This window comes from Saccostrea cucullata, unplaced genomic scaffold, assembly GCF_032062105.1.
Source record: "Saccostrea cucullata isolate Sc308-1 unplaced genomic scaffold, CSIRO_AGI_Scuc_v1 ctg12741, whole genome shotgun sequence".
Taxonomy (NCBI): domain Eukaryota; kingdom Metazoa; phylum Mollusca; class Bivalvia; order Ostreida; family Ostreidae; genus Saccostrea; species Saccostrea cuccullata.
Genome location: NW_026920903.1, coordinates 1 through 18,367, shown reverse-complemented (window position 1 = coordinate 18,367; position 18,367 = coordinate 1). Strand labels below are relative to the sequence as shown.

Genomic DNA, 18,367 nt, shown 5'->3' with positions numbered 1-18,367 from the left:
ATCCATATTTTTTTTCATTTTCAGATATGTACTACTTTATTTGTGCACCTACTCTGTGCTATGAACTGAACTTCCCCAGAACTATCAGAATTAGGAAAAGGTTTTTGCTTAAAAGAATCATAGAAATGGTAAGGCAACAAACAATCTAATTAAAATAAGATGTTAGATCCGCTCACATACTCGCTACACTAACATCTAACAAAATCCATAGAGGGTGACATCAGAGGTCAAATTATATCAACTAATCAAATCATTGCTTGCAAAATCATAGTACCGGTACATTTGTTGAAGCTAATAAGTCTAGAATTTGTTCCGAATTCGACCTCTGACATGACCCTCTATGAGATGTACCGGTAAGTGTAGCAAGTATGCAAGCAGATCTTACATATAATTTTAGTTAGATTAGGCAACAAATGGCTTTCATGTGAAATGTCTAGTACATAAATTAAGAGCTATCTACAGAGAAATTGACATGTTATTTGTATGTATCTTACACTTTTCAGATGGTTTTGGCTCAGCTGATGACAGGCTTGGTACAACAGGTAAGGATACATAATTATCTCACATCTACCTAACTTCAAATAGAGTAGTGCAATAAAGATACGTCTTTAATTTTTTTTTTAAATGAAGCAAAGAAAATTTTCTGACATCAGTAATAAAGTGAAGGTTATAAAAGAGGCAAGCTGAAATCTAATGTCTACATTCAGTACTGGCTCTGTTACAGTGGATCATTCCAACAGTAAACAATTCCCTCAAACCATTAACTGACATGGAAATTCCATTAGTGATTGAAAGACTGCTGAAATTATCTGTAAGTCACCACACTTTTACAAATGATGTTTAGCTGCTAGACACAGACTGTTGTTTTGAAAATTACATGCATATGTCTATCCTGAATTTGGATTTTCTAGCTGAATTTGATAACAATCCAAAGGTTGGAATTCTAAAAAAGTTTTTTAACACTTTTTTTAAATACACATGTTTTAATTGATTATCAAGGTCAGTTTTCCATCTATAATGAAATAACTCTGTGTTCCAGATTCCCAACCACCTAATATGGCTGATCTTTTTCTATTGGTTCTTCCATTCTTGCCTAAATGTTACAGCAGAACTGCTGAGGTTTGGAGACAGAGAATTCTACAAAGACTGGTGGTGAGAGCCGTACTGGACTTTGTCTGATTTTATTAGGTCACCTGAGTAAACTCAGGTGACCTATTGCTATCTGTTTTTGTCCGTCGTCGTCCGTCGTTCGTCGTACGTCGTTCGTCGTTCGTCGTCAATCGGTCGTAAACTTTTGAACATTTTCAGCTTCTTCTCTGCAACCACTGAACCAATTTCAACCAAATTTGGCACAAAGCATCTATGGGTGAAGGGGAACAAAAATTGTGAATTTCATGATCCCTGACCCCCTGGGGCCTGGGGGGTGGGGCCAAAACCACTAAAATTAATGCAATCTTCAAAAATCTTCTTCTTTACTCCTGGACATCAAGCAGTCAAACTGTTTGCATGATTGTAATCAGCATTGAGTCCTTTACCAAAATTGTGAAATTCATGGCCCTGGGGTCAGGGGTTCTTGTACTAGGGCGGGGCTAAATAAGTATATGGTGAAAATGCATTATTTCTTTGAAAATCTTCTTCTTTACTCCTGGGTATTAAATAAACTAACTAAGTATATAGTTATGATGAGCAAGAGTGCCTCTACCAAAATTGTGAATTTCATGGCCCCAGGGTCAGGGGTTCTGGTGTTAGGGCGGGGCTCTATTGATTATGTAGTGAAAATACATGAATTCTTTGAAAATCTTCTTCTCTGCTCCTAGATTTTATATAATTTAACTAAGTACATAGTTATGATGAGCAAGAGTGCCTCTACCAAAATTGTGAATTTTATGGCCCCAGGGTCAGGGGTTCTGGTGTCAGGGTGGGGCTCTATTGATTATATAGAGGAAATACATGAATTCTTTGAAAATCTTCTTCTTTACTCCTGGGTATTAAATAAACTAACTAAGTACATAGTTATGATGAGCAAGAGTGCCTCTGCCAAAATTTTGAATTTTATGGCCCCAGGGTCAGGGATTCTAGTGTTAGGGCGGGGCTGTATTGATTATACATGTAAAGTGAAAAAACATTAAATCTTTGAATATTTTCATCTTTGCTCCTAGGTTTTAAGCAGATGAATTACCTATATAGTTATGAGCAATCCCTAATCTTCAAGAATTGTAAATTTCAAGGCCCCAGGGTCAGTTGTACCATAGTGGGGGGGGGGGGGGCTGTACTTGTGTACTGAAAATGAATGAATTGTTTGAAATGTGCTCCTTGGTATTAATCAAATATTTTTGAAAAGCAAGTATGCCTTTCCAAAAATAGTGCAATGTGTGGATCTAGGCCTAAGAGTCAAGGGTTCATGTGTGGTAGCGGCACTACTGATTATTGCTGAATATTACTGATCAGTTGAAATGCATTTTTTGTTCTCCTACCCTGCCTATGGGTATAAAGTAACTGCTAAGTCAGGGTCAGGGGTTCGATGACATCAGGGGTTGTTGAAATGCATTTTGCCCCCTATCCTGCCTATGCCATAATGGGTATTAAGTAACCAAACTAAGGAACTGCTAAGTGTATAGTTATGATGACCAGATCGTAAATGCTATAGCATCTGGCTTAAAACATGGATCAAATTCAGTCACTGGAAAGTTGTTGAATAATGCTCAGGTGACCTATAAGGCCCAGGGGCCTCTTGTTTTACACTCTTCACTCCCTCAAAAAGGGCTTTCTTTTGTAACTTATTTTGATATTTTGACATTACTTTAAAGTCTTCATTCTCTGTTGAGTGGCATTCTTGATTGTAATTTGTTAAAATGTGACCTTACTATGGAGTCTTCACTCACTGATTTCTTTGGCAGGAACTCAGATTCAGTCTCTGAATTCTGGCAAAACTGGAATATTCCTGTCCACAGATGGGCACTCAGGTAATTAGCAAAACATTAATAACTTTCCATATATGATATTTCTATAGATAAAAATGAAACTTTAATTCACATTTCATACATGTATAGTCTATGCTAGCTATACAGCCTTCCTCTTTTTTTCAGACATTTATACAAACCCCTTCTTCGACGAGGCGTATCAAAACAAGTGGCTTCTGTGGCAGTGTTTGCTACCTCAGCTTTTTTCCATGAGGTGAGTTCTTCAATCAGCCTAACTATGTACAAAGACATGTACCATAATTCTGAACCATTTGTGTACTGTAGCGATAGTAATTTTTATCATTTTCTGAAGCATTGTTGATCATTGAGCCTTTTTTTCCTTTACAGTATTTACTTAGTGTTCCTCTGAGAATGTTCCGGGTCTGGGCTTTTACTGCCATGCTTGGACAGGTAAGGGCATACGCACCTACTAAGGATTTCATAGATTAGACCTTAACTTTGCATGTATTTGTTATGAAAATGAATTTCATAAATATTGAATATTTTTCAAACCTTTCAGGTACCACTAGCAATGCTGACAGCAAAGTTCTGTAAAGGGCGTCATCAGGTAGGAAACATGATCGTCTGGTTGTCGTTAATTCTGGGACAGCCGATTGCCATCCTAGCCTACGTCCATGACTATTACGTCGGAAACGTGCTTCTCTCTTTTCACAACTTAAAGACATGAAGATTTTTATAGAGATAATAGAATAAAAAAGTTAAATATATACATAATTGGAATGATGTGCCATAATAATTGTCAGGCGAGGTATGAGAGATTACGTTGTGATTGACTGAAATCTATGTTTATAAAACATTGGATGGGTTATAATAACACAGGTGTAAGAAAACATGAACTATTTTCTTATTACATGTATTTGTATTTGATTGTACATAAAAAAGGTTTTATATAAAACTGTTTAATTTTGTAATATTTGTACAATTTTTGCTATTATGTACACTTTTTCTAGTACCTCACAAGAATTCAACTCTTTAGTTTCTTAGGAAAAAAAGTTTTTAAAAAATATGTAATAAAAGAGAGTTTTCTAGGTGAATTTCACATGAAGAAGCAATTGTTGACATGGTTTTTTGTGTGAAACTGATGAAATCAACATAATAAATGTTTGCCTGTGAACTGCAGCAATGTGTCTTGAATTAAAGAAACATTATAAATGTCATTCTTGTTTTTATAAATCCTTAAAATTATGTGAATAGAGTGCATTCATTACTTCTCTGTATTTTTGGTTTCATTAATGAATAGAAAAGGTTACTTTATAATTTAATACACATATATGATGGTACTATCTTTATCATAGTTTGTTTATGTGCTTTATCTTTAATAATAATATGCAGGTGTTTTCGTTGTGCCTTTGACCAAGTAAACCACCCAGCAAATTATTTTATCTACGAAAGTTTCAACAAGGATTCAATTTTGGCATTTTAAACAAGGGTATATTGAGATTGCTTAAATCATTGTTAACAATTTCTTCCCACACATGAGGTTACAGTAACTGTTATTTTTCAAGGCATCACAAAATTTCTAAAGTTACTTCTCACTAAAATGTATGACTTTTTTTTTTTTTTAAATAAACATTAAATTTGTGTCTCATTAAAGATTCCACTGATACAGTATTTCACATACATATAAAATAGTATTGAGGGTCTTACTTCTTATTCACAAGACTAGTTTCTAATAGATGCGTAATAGATGCGTATTTGGGTGAAAATAAATTCTTTAAAATCTCTCTCAGTAAGAAAGCTGCACTTTGAAAAGATTCAGAATTATCTAGTGAGAAAGTCTTCATATTAAACAAATTAATGCTGAGACCAGGCTTAGTCTTCATCGACTTTTTGACGTAGGTCAAGTATTCCAATATCAGCTGCACATGTACTGTTTGTACGCCATTACTTGTAACAATGTATAACAACTTTACAATGTTAGTAATTAATTCCTCTCTGATCTCTTGTCTCTTGAGATGCAATTTTGAGCTGTGATTCTCCAAAATCATTTATTAATATTCATGGAAATATGTTGCTTACTGCATTGTAGCTGACCATCAAGAACTTTAAAAACTTCTACAACAATCTGTATGAGACATCAAGCTATCTATGATACTATATTGTCATGTATATGATGGGTTTGTTTACATACATGTGGCTTGTATTGTTATATTTTCTGTCTCAACCAAAGTTAAAGTTGTATTACATGCTTATGTTTAAATTACATGAATAAAAGAAACATGTGACAAACTTTTATCTTTATTAATGCCATCAACAGATGTCTGAGCTTTAATTGATTTAACACAAGAGGCCCATGGGCCTTATAGGTCACCTGAGCATTATTCAACAACTTTCCAGTGATTGAATTTGATCCATGTTTTAAGCCAGATGCTATAGCATTTACAATTTGGTCATCATAACTATACACTTAGCAGTTCCTTAGTTTGGTTGCTTAATACCCATAGGCATGGTAGGGGAACAAAAAATGCATTTCAACAAATCAGTAATATTCAGCAATAATCAGTTGTGCCGCTACCACACATGAACCCTTTACTCTTAGGCCTAGATCCACACATTGCACAATTTTTGGAAAGGCATCCTTGCTTTTCAAAAATATTTGATAAATACCAAGGAGCACATTTCAAACAATTCATTCATTTTTAGTATATAAGTACACCCCCCCCCCTCTATGGTACAACTGACCCTGGGGTCTTGAAATTTACAATTCTTGAAGATTTGGTCCCTTGCTCATAACTATATAGGTATTTCATCTGCTTAAAGTCTAGGAGCAAAGAAGAAAATATTCAAAGATTTAATGTTTTTTCACTATACATGCATAATCAATACACTCCCCCAACACCAGAATCCCTGACCCTGGGGCCATAAAATTCACAATTTTGGTAGAGGCACTCTTGCTCATCATAACTATGTACTTAGTTAGTTTATTTAATACCCAGGAGCAGAGAAGAAGATTTTCAAAGAATTCATATATTTTCACTATATAATCAATAGAGCCCAGCCCTTACCCCAGAACCCCTGACCCTGGGGACACAAAATTCACAATTTTAGTAGAGGCACTCTTGCTCATCATAACTATGTACTTAGTTAGTTTATTTGATACCCAGGAGCAGAGAAGAAGATTTTCAAAGAATTCATGTATTTTCACTATATAATCAATAGAGCCCCGCCCTTACCCCAGAACCCCTGACCCTGGGGCCATAAAATTCACAAATTTGGTAGAGGCACTCTTGCTCATCATAACTATGTACTTAGTTAGTTTATTTAATACCCAGGAGCAGAGAAGAAGATTTTTAAAGAAATAATGCATTTTCACTATATACTTTTTTAGCCCCGCCCTAGCACAAGTACCCCTGATCCCAGGGCCATGAATTTCACAATTTTGGTAAAGGACTCAATGCTGATTACAATCATGCAAACAGTTTGACTGCTTGATGTCCAGGAGTAAAGAAGAAGATTTTTAAAGATTGCATTAATTTTAGTGGTTTTGGCCCCACCCCTCAGGCCCCAGGGGGGCAGGAATCATGAAATTCACAATTTTTGTTCCCCTTCACCCATAGATGCTTTGTGCCAAATTTGGTTGAAATTGGTTCAGTGGTTGCAGAGAAGAAGCTGAAAATGTTCAAAAGTTTACGACCGATTGACGACGAACGACGTACGACGGACAAAAACAGATAGCAATAGGTCACCTGAGTGACTCAGGTGACCTAAAAACATAAGTGCAACACATTTAGTTATACTTTCGTTGAATATTCACAACATGTCACGGGTAGAAATGAAGAGAATTAGGATATTGCTGCCTGTGGAAAATATATTTTTTGCTATGTCATAAGTTATGAGATATGTTGTAATTAAAAGAAATTAAGTCACACACATGAAATAACTCATATGAACCACATTTGACATAATTGAAGCTTTTTTCGTACATATCACTTATTACAAATATAATCTCATTCTTACAACTTAGTTTGTTGGTGCAGGTACCGGTATTACAACAAATTACATGTACGTATTTCTACTTATAAACTTGTTTTATGACTTAGTATATATCTCAGTTGTATCTTGTAATGTGACTTATTATTTTATTGACTGGTATCTCATATACTAGAAGATGCTTGTATTACTAGTATCTCATAATTAAAATGATCCTGTTCATACAACTTGGTATCTCCTATGCATTGACATAGCAAAACATATTTTCAACTGGGAACAATACAATTCCATAGAAATGTGCTGATTGCAGACAGTCTTTAATTTAATTTAATCTTATGAAAACACACTTTTTTGAGCATGATAGAAATAAAAAAGTAATAATCAGTTATAATGGTCAGATTAATACTGACTGTTAACAATTTGTTCTCTCAGAAACTGACATCTCCAGTGAGATCAAAGACTTGATAAAAATTAGAACTGCATGGTTTGCACCTATATCCAGAATACAATTTGCTATATATATTATTTCTAAAGTTGAGAAAACCACAAAACAACAATTTTAAAAACAGATTTAATGGTAAAATAAAAAAAAAAAAATAACAGAATAAATAAGTACAAATATCAGTGGACTTATATTTGTTCCAATCTATCACAGCTCATTTGTCAGTTGATTTACACTTTGTTCCGAATCATCTATCACTGATCATTTGTGAGATGAATTATGATTTGTTCCAATCTATCATGGATCATTTGTCAGACAATTTATAGTTTGTTCCAATCTATCATGGATCATTTGTCAGTTGATTTATAGTTTGTTCCGAATCTATCACAGATCACTTGTCAGTTGATTTATAGTTTGTTCCAAATCTTTCATTAATCATCTTTAAGGCAATTCTTACAGTCAGATTGGTCAGAAACATTTCTCCTGTGTCCATCTAAACAAACAGGTAATTTAAAACATCAAAACATAGGTATAGTATCATAACGGCAATATCATGATTAACATGGTATTATAATTTATCAGTGATATGGATATTTTCCTGTACTTTTAAGGCATTCTATTAAAATATTTATCTGACAAAAAGAACCGATAAGTTAAAATCATTATGGCACTTAACACAGTTTACAAAATGAATGAAATTTTATGCATTTTGAAAATCCCTTACTTTACAAATTTGAAGATATATTTTCCCTTTCTGATCTGCATATTCTATTGACATGATTCCATCGTATCGGTAGTCAAAATCAAACACTGTAATAAAATTATTCAGCATAATGAAAACATCAAATAGATAATGATACATTCTGTTTATAAAAAAGTATTGCAAAGCTAGAGGATTGAAGGGCATATTTTTAAAGATGAAAGTACGTTGTTAATTGTTATACAAAAAAAAAACATTGAAGAAATATGTAAAACTGATAGTTATTGTATACTTATGCCAAATGAGTGCTAAATATTTTAAGAACATGTTACATACAACAATTTAATAAACTTTTGTTTTAAATAATGGTAAGAATTGTTTCTAAAGAAATCCAAATGTAAATAGATCACAAACTTTTTGAAATGTCTTTATTCCTTTCAATTTTCACCAAAGAACTGAAAAAAATATACATCTTTTAAAATACCAAAAAATCCAAGGTCTACTGTTCTAAGTATTGTACACGGCAATGTTTATTCAATTCTTAATTCTGCTGGTGAGATATGATAGACATTAACATGTACCTTGCTGTCCAAAAAACACTGCTTTCTTCATCCAACATGGTTAGATCCAACACCATTACATCCTGTGAAGAGAAAAATTAATAAGTTGAAATCACAGTTGTTTACTCCAGGTCATTTCTGTTTTTTGTGAAGCTGGCTATCTGGACATATTCAACCTGACAGTAGACTTACAGTAGTAGGCCAGAATCAAGTCAAGGCCGAAATGCACTCCCCACTCAAAACTAACTACTATATTGTATCAAAATTAAGCTTCTATTGGTTTTATTTACTTTTTATAGTCTAAGATGTGCAGTTCCTTTTACCATGACTTTTTCAATTTAAGCTTGTGTGCCCTTATCGGATGCACATGCAGTAGGCGAATTTAAATTGGGGTGAATTCAAAGACTACACTATTCTCCTTTTTAATACATCTACACCTGGGTGAATTTAACAAGGTAAAATTGTTTGATAATGGGAAAGGGTGAAAATAAAACAGGGCAAAAATAATCTTGTATTTGAACTTTGACTTTTTGCAAATTACCTTGGTTTAAAGTGTTAAAATTTATTTTTAAAACAAACTTTCATGTGTCAGTTTTTTTTTATTATTATTAATTATGAACTTATGATATTTCTCCATTAAAAACTAATGTCAAAGAAATGCATTTTATGCCTCAAATTATGATGACCCTGTTTTCAAGGTTAAGACCATTCTTTGCCATAAGCAACCATTTTCCCTGGTTCTTCTCATAATTCTTCATTGCAATGATATGGTCTGTATATATACATTAATTTTATGATTCCAATTTCCAATGAAATTTCTGTGACCTTGACTTTGCTAAATTGATCTTGATTCAATGTTATCACACATAGCCCAGTCTACCATCTATAACCCAACATTAACTGTGCAATGTTCATGTAAATTAAATTAGTTCAGAGTCTTAATTCTCACATGAATGCATATTTATGTAGTAGAAGTTTTTAAAAAATGTAAATTTCTTTACTTTCACTTTCCCTTTAAAGGCATCTGTTTTCCAAGGGTACAAGGAATCCTCTATATTTATTTTTATTCGTTGGTCAGGACGTACAACTGAAAAGATGGCATAACTTCCATCTATGCTTCCATCTTTACAGTCAATATTCCTAAACTGGTCATCCCAATATGCCTTCCTCAGGGATCTAAGCTGTACAGTTAACTGGTACCCCAATAAACCTATAAAAAAGCATTTATTAACAATGGTATAATAAAGTGACTGACAAGTAGTGTGGCAGTATTGAAAAGGATCAACTTTAAATTCCAATGTCTGTAATGTGATTGAAAATCATTAATTCATTAATAAGAATGCCACTTATGTCCTCAATATCAATAAAATTTAAGTCTCGATCTACGCCACAGTCACCCTTCCTGCTAGCTCAACTTGTACTTTGTATTCTACTGACATGATGCCATATACATTTTATATCATGTCAATAGACATATATATATACAGTCAGTAGCTTTATAATGCCTTCTGGTAAAAGATCGTAGTGGTTGTCTACCCTGCAAGCACACCAGGCTTGTCTGTCAATCACAGACTGTGCTCTCTAAATACATGTATTAGGCAGACAAATTTAATCCTCCTATATTTAAAGAAGAATGACCCTTGACTTGGATTGAGGAAAAAGTCTTGGTTTGTGGGGATTGTATCAAGATCAATAGGGGTCATCTATTGCTTAGGAGTACCCATAGAGACTGTGAAGTAGGCAAGTACATGTACACTGTATATACAGTACAGCTCTATAAAATTTTTAAATGTTTATAAAATTTTCTAGTATACTGAACATCAATTACCATGTCTTGTGCTCATTCCAGGGTCTACACATTTATTATCAGGTGTTGAAAATGGTCTGCAAAGAAAAGTTAGCTCATAAGTTGATTTGTATATAATTATTTGTTAGATTTACAAAATTTACTCTAACTTTTAAAGGTACTGTAATTCACTTTTTATTTGCAAGAATGTTATTTCACATTATTCTGTGACACCTGACCTGCAAAAATTCATTCTTGCAGTAACAACACATGTTTGTATTCTTAAATATTACAGTGTATTTAAAATTTAAAAACCAAAGAATTATCATATGAAAATAAGGTGTTATAAAAATTTCATGTTCTGCAGTATGATTTTGTATAAATAGGAACGAAAATACATACTCCTCTGGTGTTCCATAAATACACTTCTGAACCAAATTATCCAAAGACAGGGCAAATGAAACAAAAGCCAACTCCTCCTCTCCCTGATAAAAACAAAGTTAGGTCTTAGTATAAGTTTCTGTTCTCATTTTAAGAAATATTACAAAAAATGCCTTAATGCATTTTTCAGGGTTATATCTATACAACAATGAACAAGAGACTTCGCTGATGGATTAATGCATTCTCTTCCAAAAATGACATCCACCCATGGGATACTAAACAAATACATGTATTGACTGATGTTGAGGGCAACACAATATGTTATCCCTCAAGGGCAAGGAGTAAAAGGGTAAAATATATAACCCTCCATCTAATACTTTTCAAGATATGAGGTGTGATAGATGGACAGACTGAATACAGCTAGATGCTTGGCAAATTAATCCCTTAGTTTTGCCCTACTCTGCAGGAGACTCAAATATACTGGCAGTATGATATAAAGTGACTAAATAAATACCTTATACATAGCTATAGTCAGCCCCTGTAGGTGAATACCTTATACATAGCTTTAGTCAGTCCCTGGGATAATCTGTATACCTTATACATAGCTATAGTCAGCCTCTATAGTTGTATACCTTATACATAGCTACAACCTACCCCTGCTGTATACATAATTCAAAGCTATAGTCAGATCCTGCTATATACCTTATACACAGCTATACTCTGCCCCTGCTATATACCTAATACAAAGCTATAGTCAGTCCCTGGGGTAGGCTGTATTTTACACAGTTATAATCTGCCCCTGTTATATACTAGTACCTTATACATAGCTATAGTCAGCTACTCCTATATACCTTATACATAGCTATAGTCAGTCCCTGGGGTAGGCTGTATAGACTGATAAGCTCATCCCCTCCTATTGCCTTTCCTCTCCAATCTTCCCACTTTACCTCCTGTGTGAGTAACAGGGACCTCTGATATGGTCTGGAAATTTGAAATTATTTATGACACTTTTTGATTTATGTCAAGAAGACATGCATATGTTATTTTCAGTTCAAAAACAAGACCTGAATTCAAATTTTATATTTTGTAGAACACCAAAAGATGTACTGACGTACCCTTCTTTCACAGGTTTCCCCGTGTCTTGGTTATAAAAGAGAGGATTCCTTGAATACAGTTGAAACTCCTTGATGCTATTTATAGATGGCAACTCCAAGGCAAACCATCGAATGCTGACAGACATGGAGTGATAAAACACATCCTGGTGGCTTAATGTATGTTCCCTATCATCTTTATCTATCATCACCAGTTCAAAGGTCACACCAGCTGTCCTAAAACAAATTTTGATTGGATGTAGTTCTGTCCAGTCAGAACACTGTCAATTAATTTTTTAGCTCTTCTGAGCCAAAGGCTCAAAGAGCTAATGCTATGGCCATTTGTGTGGTGTGCGTAAACTTTTTAGAATATGGGCCATAACTCAAGAACTCCTTGGCCAATCAGTACCAAATTTGTCACAGGGTATCCTTGGCCCAAGGGCTACCATTTATACTAAAATAAGGGTTGGGACCCTTAAACAAGGGGAGATAATCAGAAAAACAAAACCACAAGTACTGGTTGCTAAAAAATCTTCTTCTCCATAACCACTAGGCAGATTTTCACCAAACTTACATACAAGGATCAGGATATGTCGAAGATTAAATCTGCACAGGGAATTACCCTGGGGCAAAGGGCGTGGTCTCAAGGTCACTTCAAAGTTGACCTAAATTTACAATTAATAAAAACGTGTATACTTTGCTTATGAGTTGATGCATCTTACGACTTCACATCATGTTAACTCGAAAGTAGGTCACGGTGACCTACTTTTAAAATTTTGCGGGGATTTGTTTTCAAATTGATTTGAAGGCAAATTTTGGACACTTTAAGGCCTATGATCATCAAACTTTGTCAGTTGATGCATCTTGGGTCCTCGAACAATGTCAACTTAAAAGTAGGTCACCGTGACCTACTTTTTGAACTTTAAAAACTTTTTTTGAAAAAAAAAAATCTTTTTTGAACTTTATGACTTATCCTTCTAAAAACATTAAATCCCATTATTTCAGACACTGGGAGGTTTAGAATCATCAAATCTTGTACTTTGATGCATCTTGGGACCTTAAAACATATTTATGAAAAAGTAGGTCACTGTGACCTACTTTTTAAATTTTGCCGACATTTGTTTTCAAATTAAACGTTTAAAACGCATATTTTGATTACCTTCAGACCTACGATCATCAAACTTGGTCAGTAGATGCATCTAGGCTCTTTGAAAAATGTCGACCAAAATGTAGGTCACGATGACCTACTTTCGACATTTTATGGCTATATTTAAGTATCTTAGGTATTTATTGGCTTAGAATCATCAAACTTTGTGAGTCCATGCATATTTGGTTTTCGGAGAGTGACGACCTAAAAGTAGGTCACGGTGAACTACTTTTGACATTTTATGGCTTTATTTAAGTATCTCCGGTACTTATTGGCTTAGAATCATTTAGCTGCAGATCTGTAGCTCTCCGAAAAAAATATTGATAGACCGGAGAGCTACAGTGCCACCCATTGAAAAAACTGTATATTTATTGCGCACAAAAAAGTGCGCTCGGTTGTTGATTAATTCTTCCAAATTCTAACCTCAATTGCAAAAAATGGAAGATTTTAAAAAATTCCTCTCTCTTTTATCAAGTTCTCTCGTAGTTGACATCTGAACGAAGCATATTTGGACCGAATTATCTTTGAAACCAAAATGGCAGTATAAATAAGCGAAACTTTAGATGATTGCAATATCAGGGCTGGGAGGACTATTTACAACAATTATGTGAGGAATGTTTTGTTGTGGAAAGAGTCAAAGAATATGTTATGAACACACGGTAAGTAATATTTTGAGATTACAGTTTTAAAACATGGAGAAATAAATCGAGAACCAAGCGCATTTTTTTTGTGCGCAATAAATATACAGTTTTTTCAATGGGTGGCTCTGTAGCTCTCCGATCTATCAATATACATTTTTTCGGAGAGCTACAGATCTGCAGCTAAGAATCATTAAACTTTGTGAGTTGATGCATCTTGGGTTTTAAGAGAGTGACGACCAAAAAGTAGGTCATGGTGACCTACTTTTGACATTTTTTTTTGTGACTATAATTAAGTACCTCTGGTACTTATTGACCTAAAATCATCAAACTTTGTCAGTTGATGCATCTTGGGTTTTCGGAGAATGTCGACTAAAAATTAGGTCATGTTGACCTAATTTTGACATTTTATGGCTATATTTAAGTATATCAGGCACTTACTGGCTAAGAATCATCAAACTTTGTCAGTTGAGGCATCTTGGGTTTTCGGAGAATGTCGACCAAAAATAGGTCACAGTGACCTACTTTTGAATATCTCAGGTACGTATAAGCTTAGAATCATCAAACTTTGTGAGTTGATGCATCTTGGGTTTTAGGAGAGTGACGACCAAAAAGTAGGTCATGGTGACCTACTTTTGACATTTTGTGACTACAATTAAGTATCTCTGGTACTTATTGACCTAAAATCATCAAACTTTGTCAGTTGATGCATCTTGGGTTTTCGGAGAACGTCGACCAAAAGGTAGGTCACTGTGACCTACTTTTGACATTTTATGGCTATATCTAATTATATCTGGTACTTATTGGCTCGGAATTATCAAACTTTGTCAGTTGAGCATCTTAGGGTTTCATTGAATGTCCAACAAGAAGTTGGTCACGGTGACCTAATTTTGAATATCTCAGGTACTTATTGGCTTAGAAGCATCAAATTTTGTCAATTTAGGCATTATGGGTTTTTGAATAATGTCGACCAAAAAGTAGGTCACCCTGACCTACTTTTGACATTCGGTGGCTATATTTAATTATCTCTGGTACTAATTAGCTTAGAATCGTCAAACTTTGTCAGATGATGCATCTTGGGTTTTCAGAGAATGTTGACCAAAAAGTAGGTCACCATGAATATCTCGGGTACTTATTTAATTAGAATCATCAGTCTTTGTCAATTAATGTATCTTGAATCCTCAGAAAATTTCAATCAAAAGGTAGGTCACTGTGACCTACTTATGGTATTTTATAATTATATTATAATATCTTCATTCTTAACTGGCTAAATATTATCAAACTTTGTTGATGCATTTTGGGTCTTATGATTCTAATAGAAGTGATAGATTGTACAATTTATCAGAAGAGCGATTCAAGGCGCCTGGGCCTCTTGTTTTATTCTTGATAGAATACATAAAAAAAAAAATATATCTGTTCATTTAAAAACATGAATCTGTACATCATAAGGGAGCAATAAAAATAATAAGATATCCAAATGTTCACGAAATTGTATTATATTAAAATTGTAGCTTAAATTTCAACCTCAATCTTCAATTTTACACCACTTACCTTATATTCAACATATGATTGTCTAAGATGCCAAAGTTTACCATAAATGTAGACAATTAAAAAATAATACTGAGTTGACCTGTGTTCAATATTTCTCAGCTATAACATCTTTAAATTGCATTTCCCCTATCACATAAATCTTTAGGAGGCAACATTTTACAATGATATTTTTTGGACTTCACGAATGGTAGGAATTAGTTTAAGTTCATTATTTCACATTTACAGTCCATGATATCTACCGACCTCTCATAACTAAAACTACTGGAGCACAGTTTACAGCCATGTGTTGACCTGCTCTTTTTAACTAACAGAGTTAAGCTTAATATTCTTATAATTCAAAATTTGGAGGGCTATTTAGCCTCCCTCCCCCAGTTACCTGAGTGCTTGTTCCACCTCCTTACTTTCTGGGAGACCTGTGTAGGGACTCTTCCTTTTCCTCAAAAGCCTCAAGACCCTTTTATTTCTCTGCTGAACACATCTTAACAAAACAGAAATACATGTTTAAAAACAAAGAAACAAGAGAAACACAGACATTGTAAGACAAAGTATAAACATGACAAACTCTAAAGAAATAAGTGAGCTTTATGTTAACATGTAAACAAACATCTTGATTTGATTATACAAGAAGAATTACCTATGTCAAACTTTTTACCTTGTCTGAATAATTTTTATTTGCATCTATCCTAGACCCTGTATAATGTTACAGAGGAGCAGGAATTTTTGAATTCTGAGACTTTCAGAAATTGTTTTTTTATTTGTCTTGAGCAATTAGGCAACTGTCAATGTCTATCCCTGCACTTTTTGAGACCTTGGTTCCACCTCTTGGGAACCTTGGAATTAGAATCCCCTCAAACCCCTCTTTAAAAGATGTTTCATTTAAAACTTGGTTAAAATTGATTTTTGAAGCATAGTGTGCTATCTATTCTTATGTTATCCATCATCTATATTCCATCATCTATATTCATTTGATTTTTTAAAAATATTTATAATTGCATCTCCTTTACAGGTAGATGCAGAATAGGACCTTCAGGATCATGGCATATTTATCGACCGTAATCAATCCTGAAGGTATGTATGATCTAAAATTACTTCATTTTAAAATTATGTTAGGAATTAGAATTTTATACATCACATCCAATGACCTTGTCACTGACTAAATGCTCATTGTGCAGGTTGGTTTAATACCCTTATCACAAGCAAACTTTGTTGTAATACATACATATGTATAATCTACATTTTTTCTAATTCAAGTTATGGCTTAACTAAGAATTTTCTGAAACCAGCGACCTTGACCTTGTTTAAATTACCCTGTGTTAAGTTCAGAACATATCTTTACTCATAATCAATCCATGTCTCAAATATAATAACCAAACTAGAAATATGTCCATAGGACATGTATGTTCCACCGATGATATATTTGTAATGCAACATGAAAATTTGTATTAATGTATGAAATTTGATCAAAACATCTTGAAAAGTGATGCAGTTGAGTTGCTTACATCAGCATGTATCAGCATATGAAGTTCGACACTAATTTCTGAAAAGTGAGTAAAGGTTGCAAATGAAGGGTCAAGGTCAAAAATGTTGACGCAGTTGAATTTACTTACGCCAGTATGTATCACCAAATGAAGTTTGACACTAATTTTTGGAAAGTGGGGTCAAAGGTCAAAGGAAAGGCCAAGGTCAAAAAATGTTGACAAAGTTGAAAAGCTCTCATCAGTATGTATCAACACATAAAGTTGAATAAAAATTATGAATGGTTTCTTTAAAACGGACATAAACACAATTTTATAAAAGTGAGGTCAAGGTAAAATAAAAGGTCAAGGTCACAAAATGTTGATGTAGTTGAATTGCTTACATTAGTATGTATTAGCATATTAAGTTTGACACTAACTTGAAACGTGAGGTCATGGTCAAAGGAATCACCAAGGTCAAAAATGTTGATGCAGTTGAATAGCTCTTATCAGTATATAAAGTTTGATAAAATATCTTAGATGGTTTCTTTAAAACTGAGCTAAACACTATGATAGGAAAAGTGTGGTCAAGGTCAAAGGAAAGGCCAAGGTAAAAAATGTTGATGCATTTGAATAGCTCTCATCAGTATGTATCAACACGTGAAGTTTGATAACACCATCTTGAATGGTATGTTTAAAACTGAGCTGAACTAATTTAAGAAAAGTGCGGTCAAGGTTAAAGGAAAGGTCAAGGTCAAAAATGTTGATGCAGTTGAATAGCTCACATCATTTTGTATCAGTACATGAAGTTTGAAAAAACTATCTTGGATGGTTTCTTTAAAACTGAGCTAAATACTAATTTAAGAAGAGTGTGGTCAAGGTAAAAAAAAGTTCATACAGTTGCATAGCTCTCATCAATATCTATCAGCATACGAATAATGATGAAAATATCTTGGATAGTTTCTTTGAAACTGAGCTTTGAACTGAGCTAAATGCAAAGTGTGACAGAAAGACTGATGGAAGAACGGAAAGACAGAAGACGGATATGACAAACACTATATGCCACAGCCATATTCATGGCAGGGCATAAAAATAATGTTGTGTATTAAAAATTGCTGTTAAGAAGTCTGAATCACTTAGATGATTAATCAGACCTTGTCATGCAGTCTCTTTTTAAGCTCTCAATGGATTTAGGTTTAACTTCTCCGTCACTTCTATCTGATTTAGTCCCCGAGTACTTCTTTAATATTGGTCTCCAGAGAGTACTGTAAAATATAAAACTGACTGAACAACCTCAACCTAACAATCTGTGACTTATTGTTAAACATGATCTTTGTTTTGTACTGAAACACTTTAAAAAACCTTCATGAAAGTAGAATTTATGTCAAATATGTGTTGACGTCCAGCATACTTATCATTAGCCAGGCCGTGCCATGATTTACAGACTTGTGATGCCAGCATCAGATCTTGAGGTGACAGGTACCTAAATATGGTCATCATGATCTCACCTGGAATGCTGTATGGAAAAAAAAAATTTCATGTAGCTTTAGAAAGTTAATTATAGCCTTTGATCTATCATAATCACACACAAAGCTTTGTAAGACAATAAAATCCAATGAAATTTAACATGCATTATGCTTATTTCTTTTCAAATACTCATATCACAGAATATATTTATATTAAAAAAACATAAAAAAATTAAAAAA

At 33.8% G+C, this 18,367-nt stretch overlaps 2 protein-coding genes across 2 annotated transcripts; one reads left to right on the top strand and one right to left on the bottom strand.

The window, feature by feature from the left end:
- Positions 1–20: 20 nt before the first annotated feature.
- Positions 21–4,351, top strand: LOC134258626 (diacylglycerol O-acyltransferase 1-like; the record flags this gene model as incomplete). The annotated part of the gene is made up of 8 exons (XM_062741177.1): positions 21–128; positions 504–542; positions 725–811; positions 1,040–1,152; positions 2,898–2,963; positions 3,087–3,174; positions 3,309–3,371; positions 3,481–4,351. Coding segments are annotated over 8 exons (732 nt in total), but the record flags the coding sequence as incomplete, so codon positions are not given.
- Positions 4,352–7,546: 3,195 nt separating this feature from the next.
- On the bottom strand, positions 7,547–18,177 carry LOC134258625 (F-box only protein 15-like; the record flags this gene model as incomplete). Its single annotated transcript, XM_062741176.1, has 12 exons — positions 7,547–7,846; positions 8,078–8,163; positions 8,468–8,508; positions 8,635–8,696; positions 9,615–9,823; positions 10,442–10,497; positions 10,802–10,884; positions 11,632–11,761; positions 11,896–12,108; positions 15,584–15,685; positions 17,816–17,926; positions 18,073–18,177. Coding segments are annotated over 12 exons (1,300 nt in total), but the record flags the coding sequence as incomplete, so codon positions are not given.
- Between the last annotated feature and the right edge of the window lie 190 nt (positions 18,178–18,367).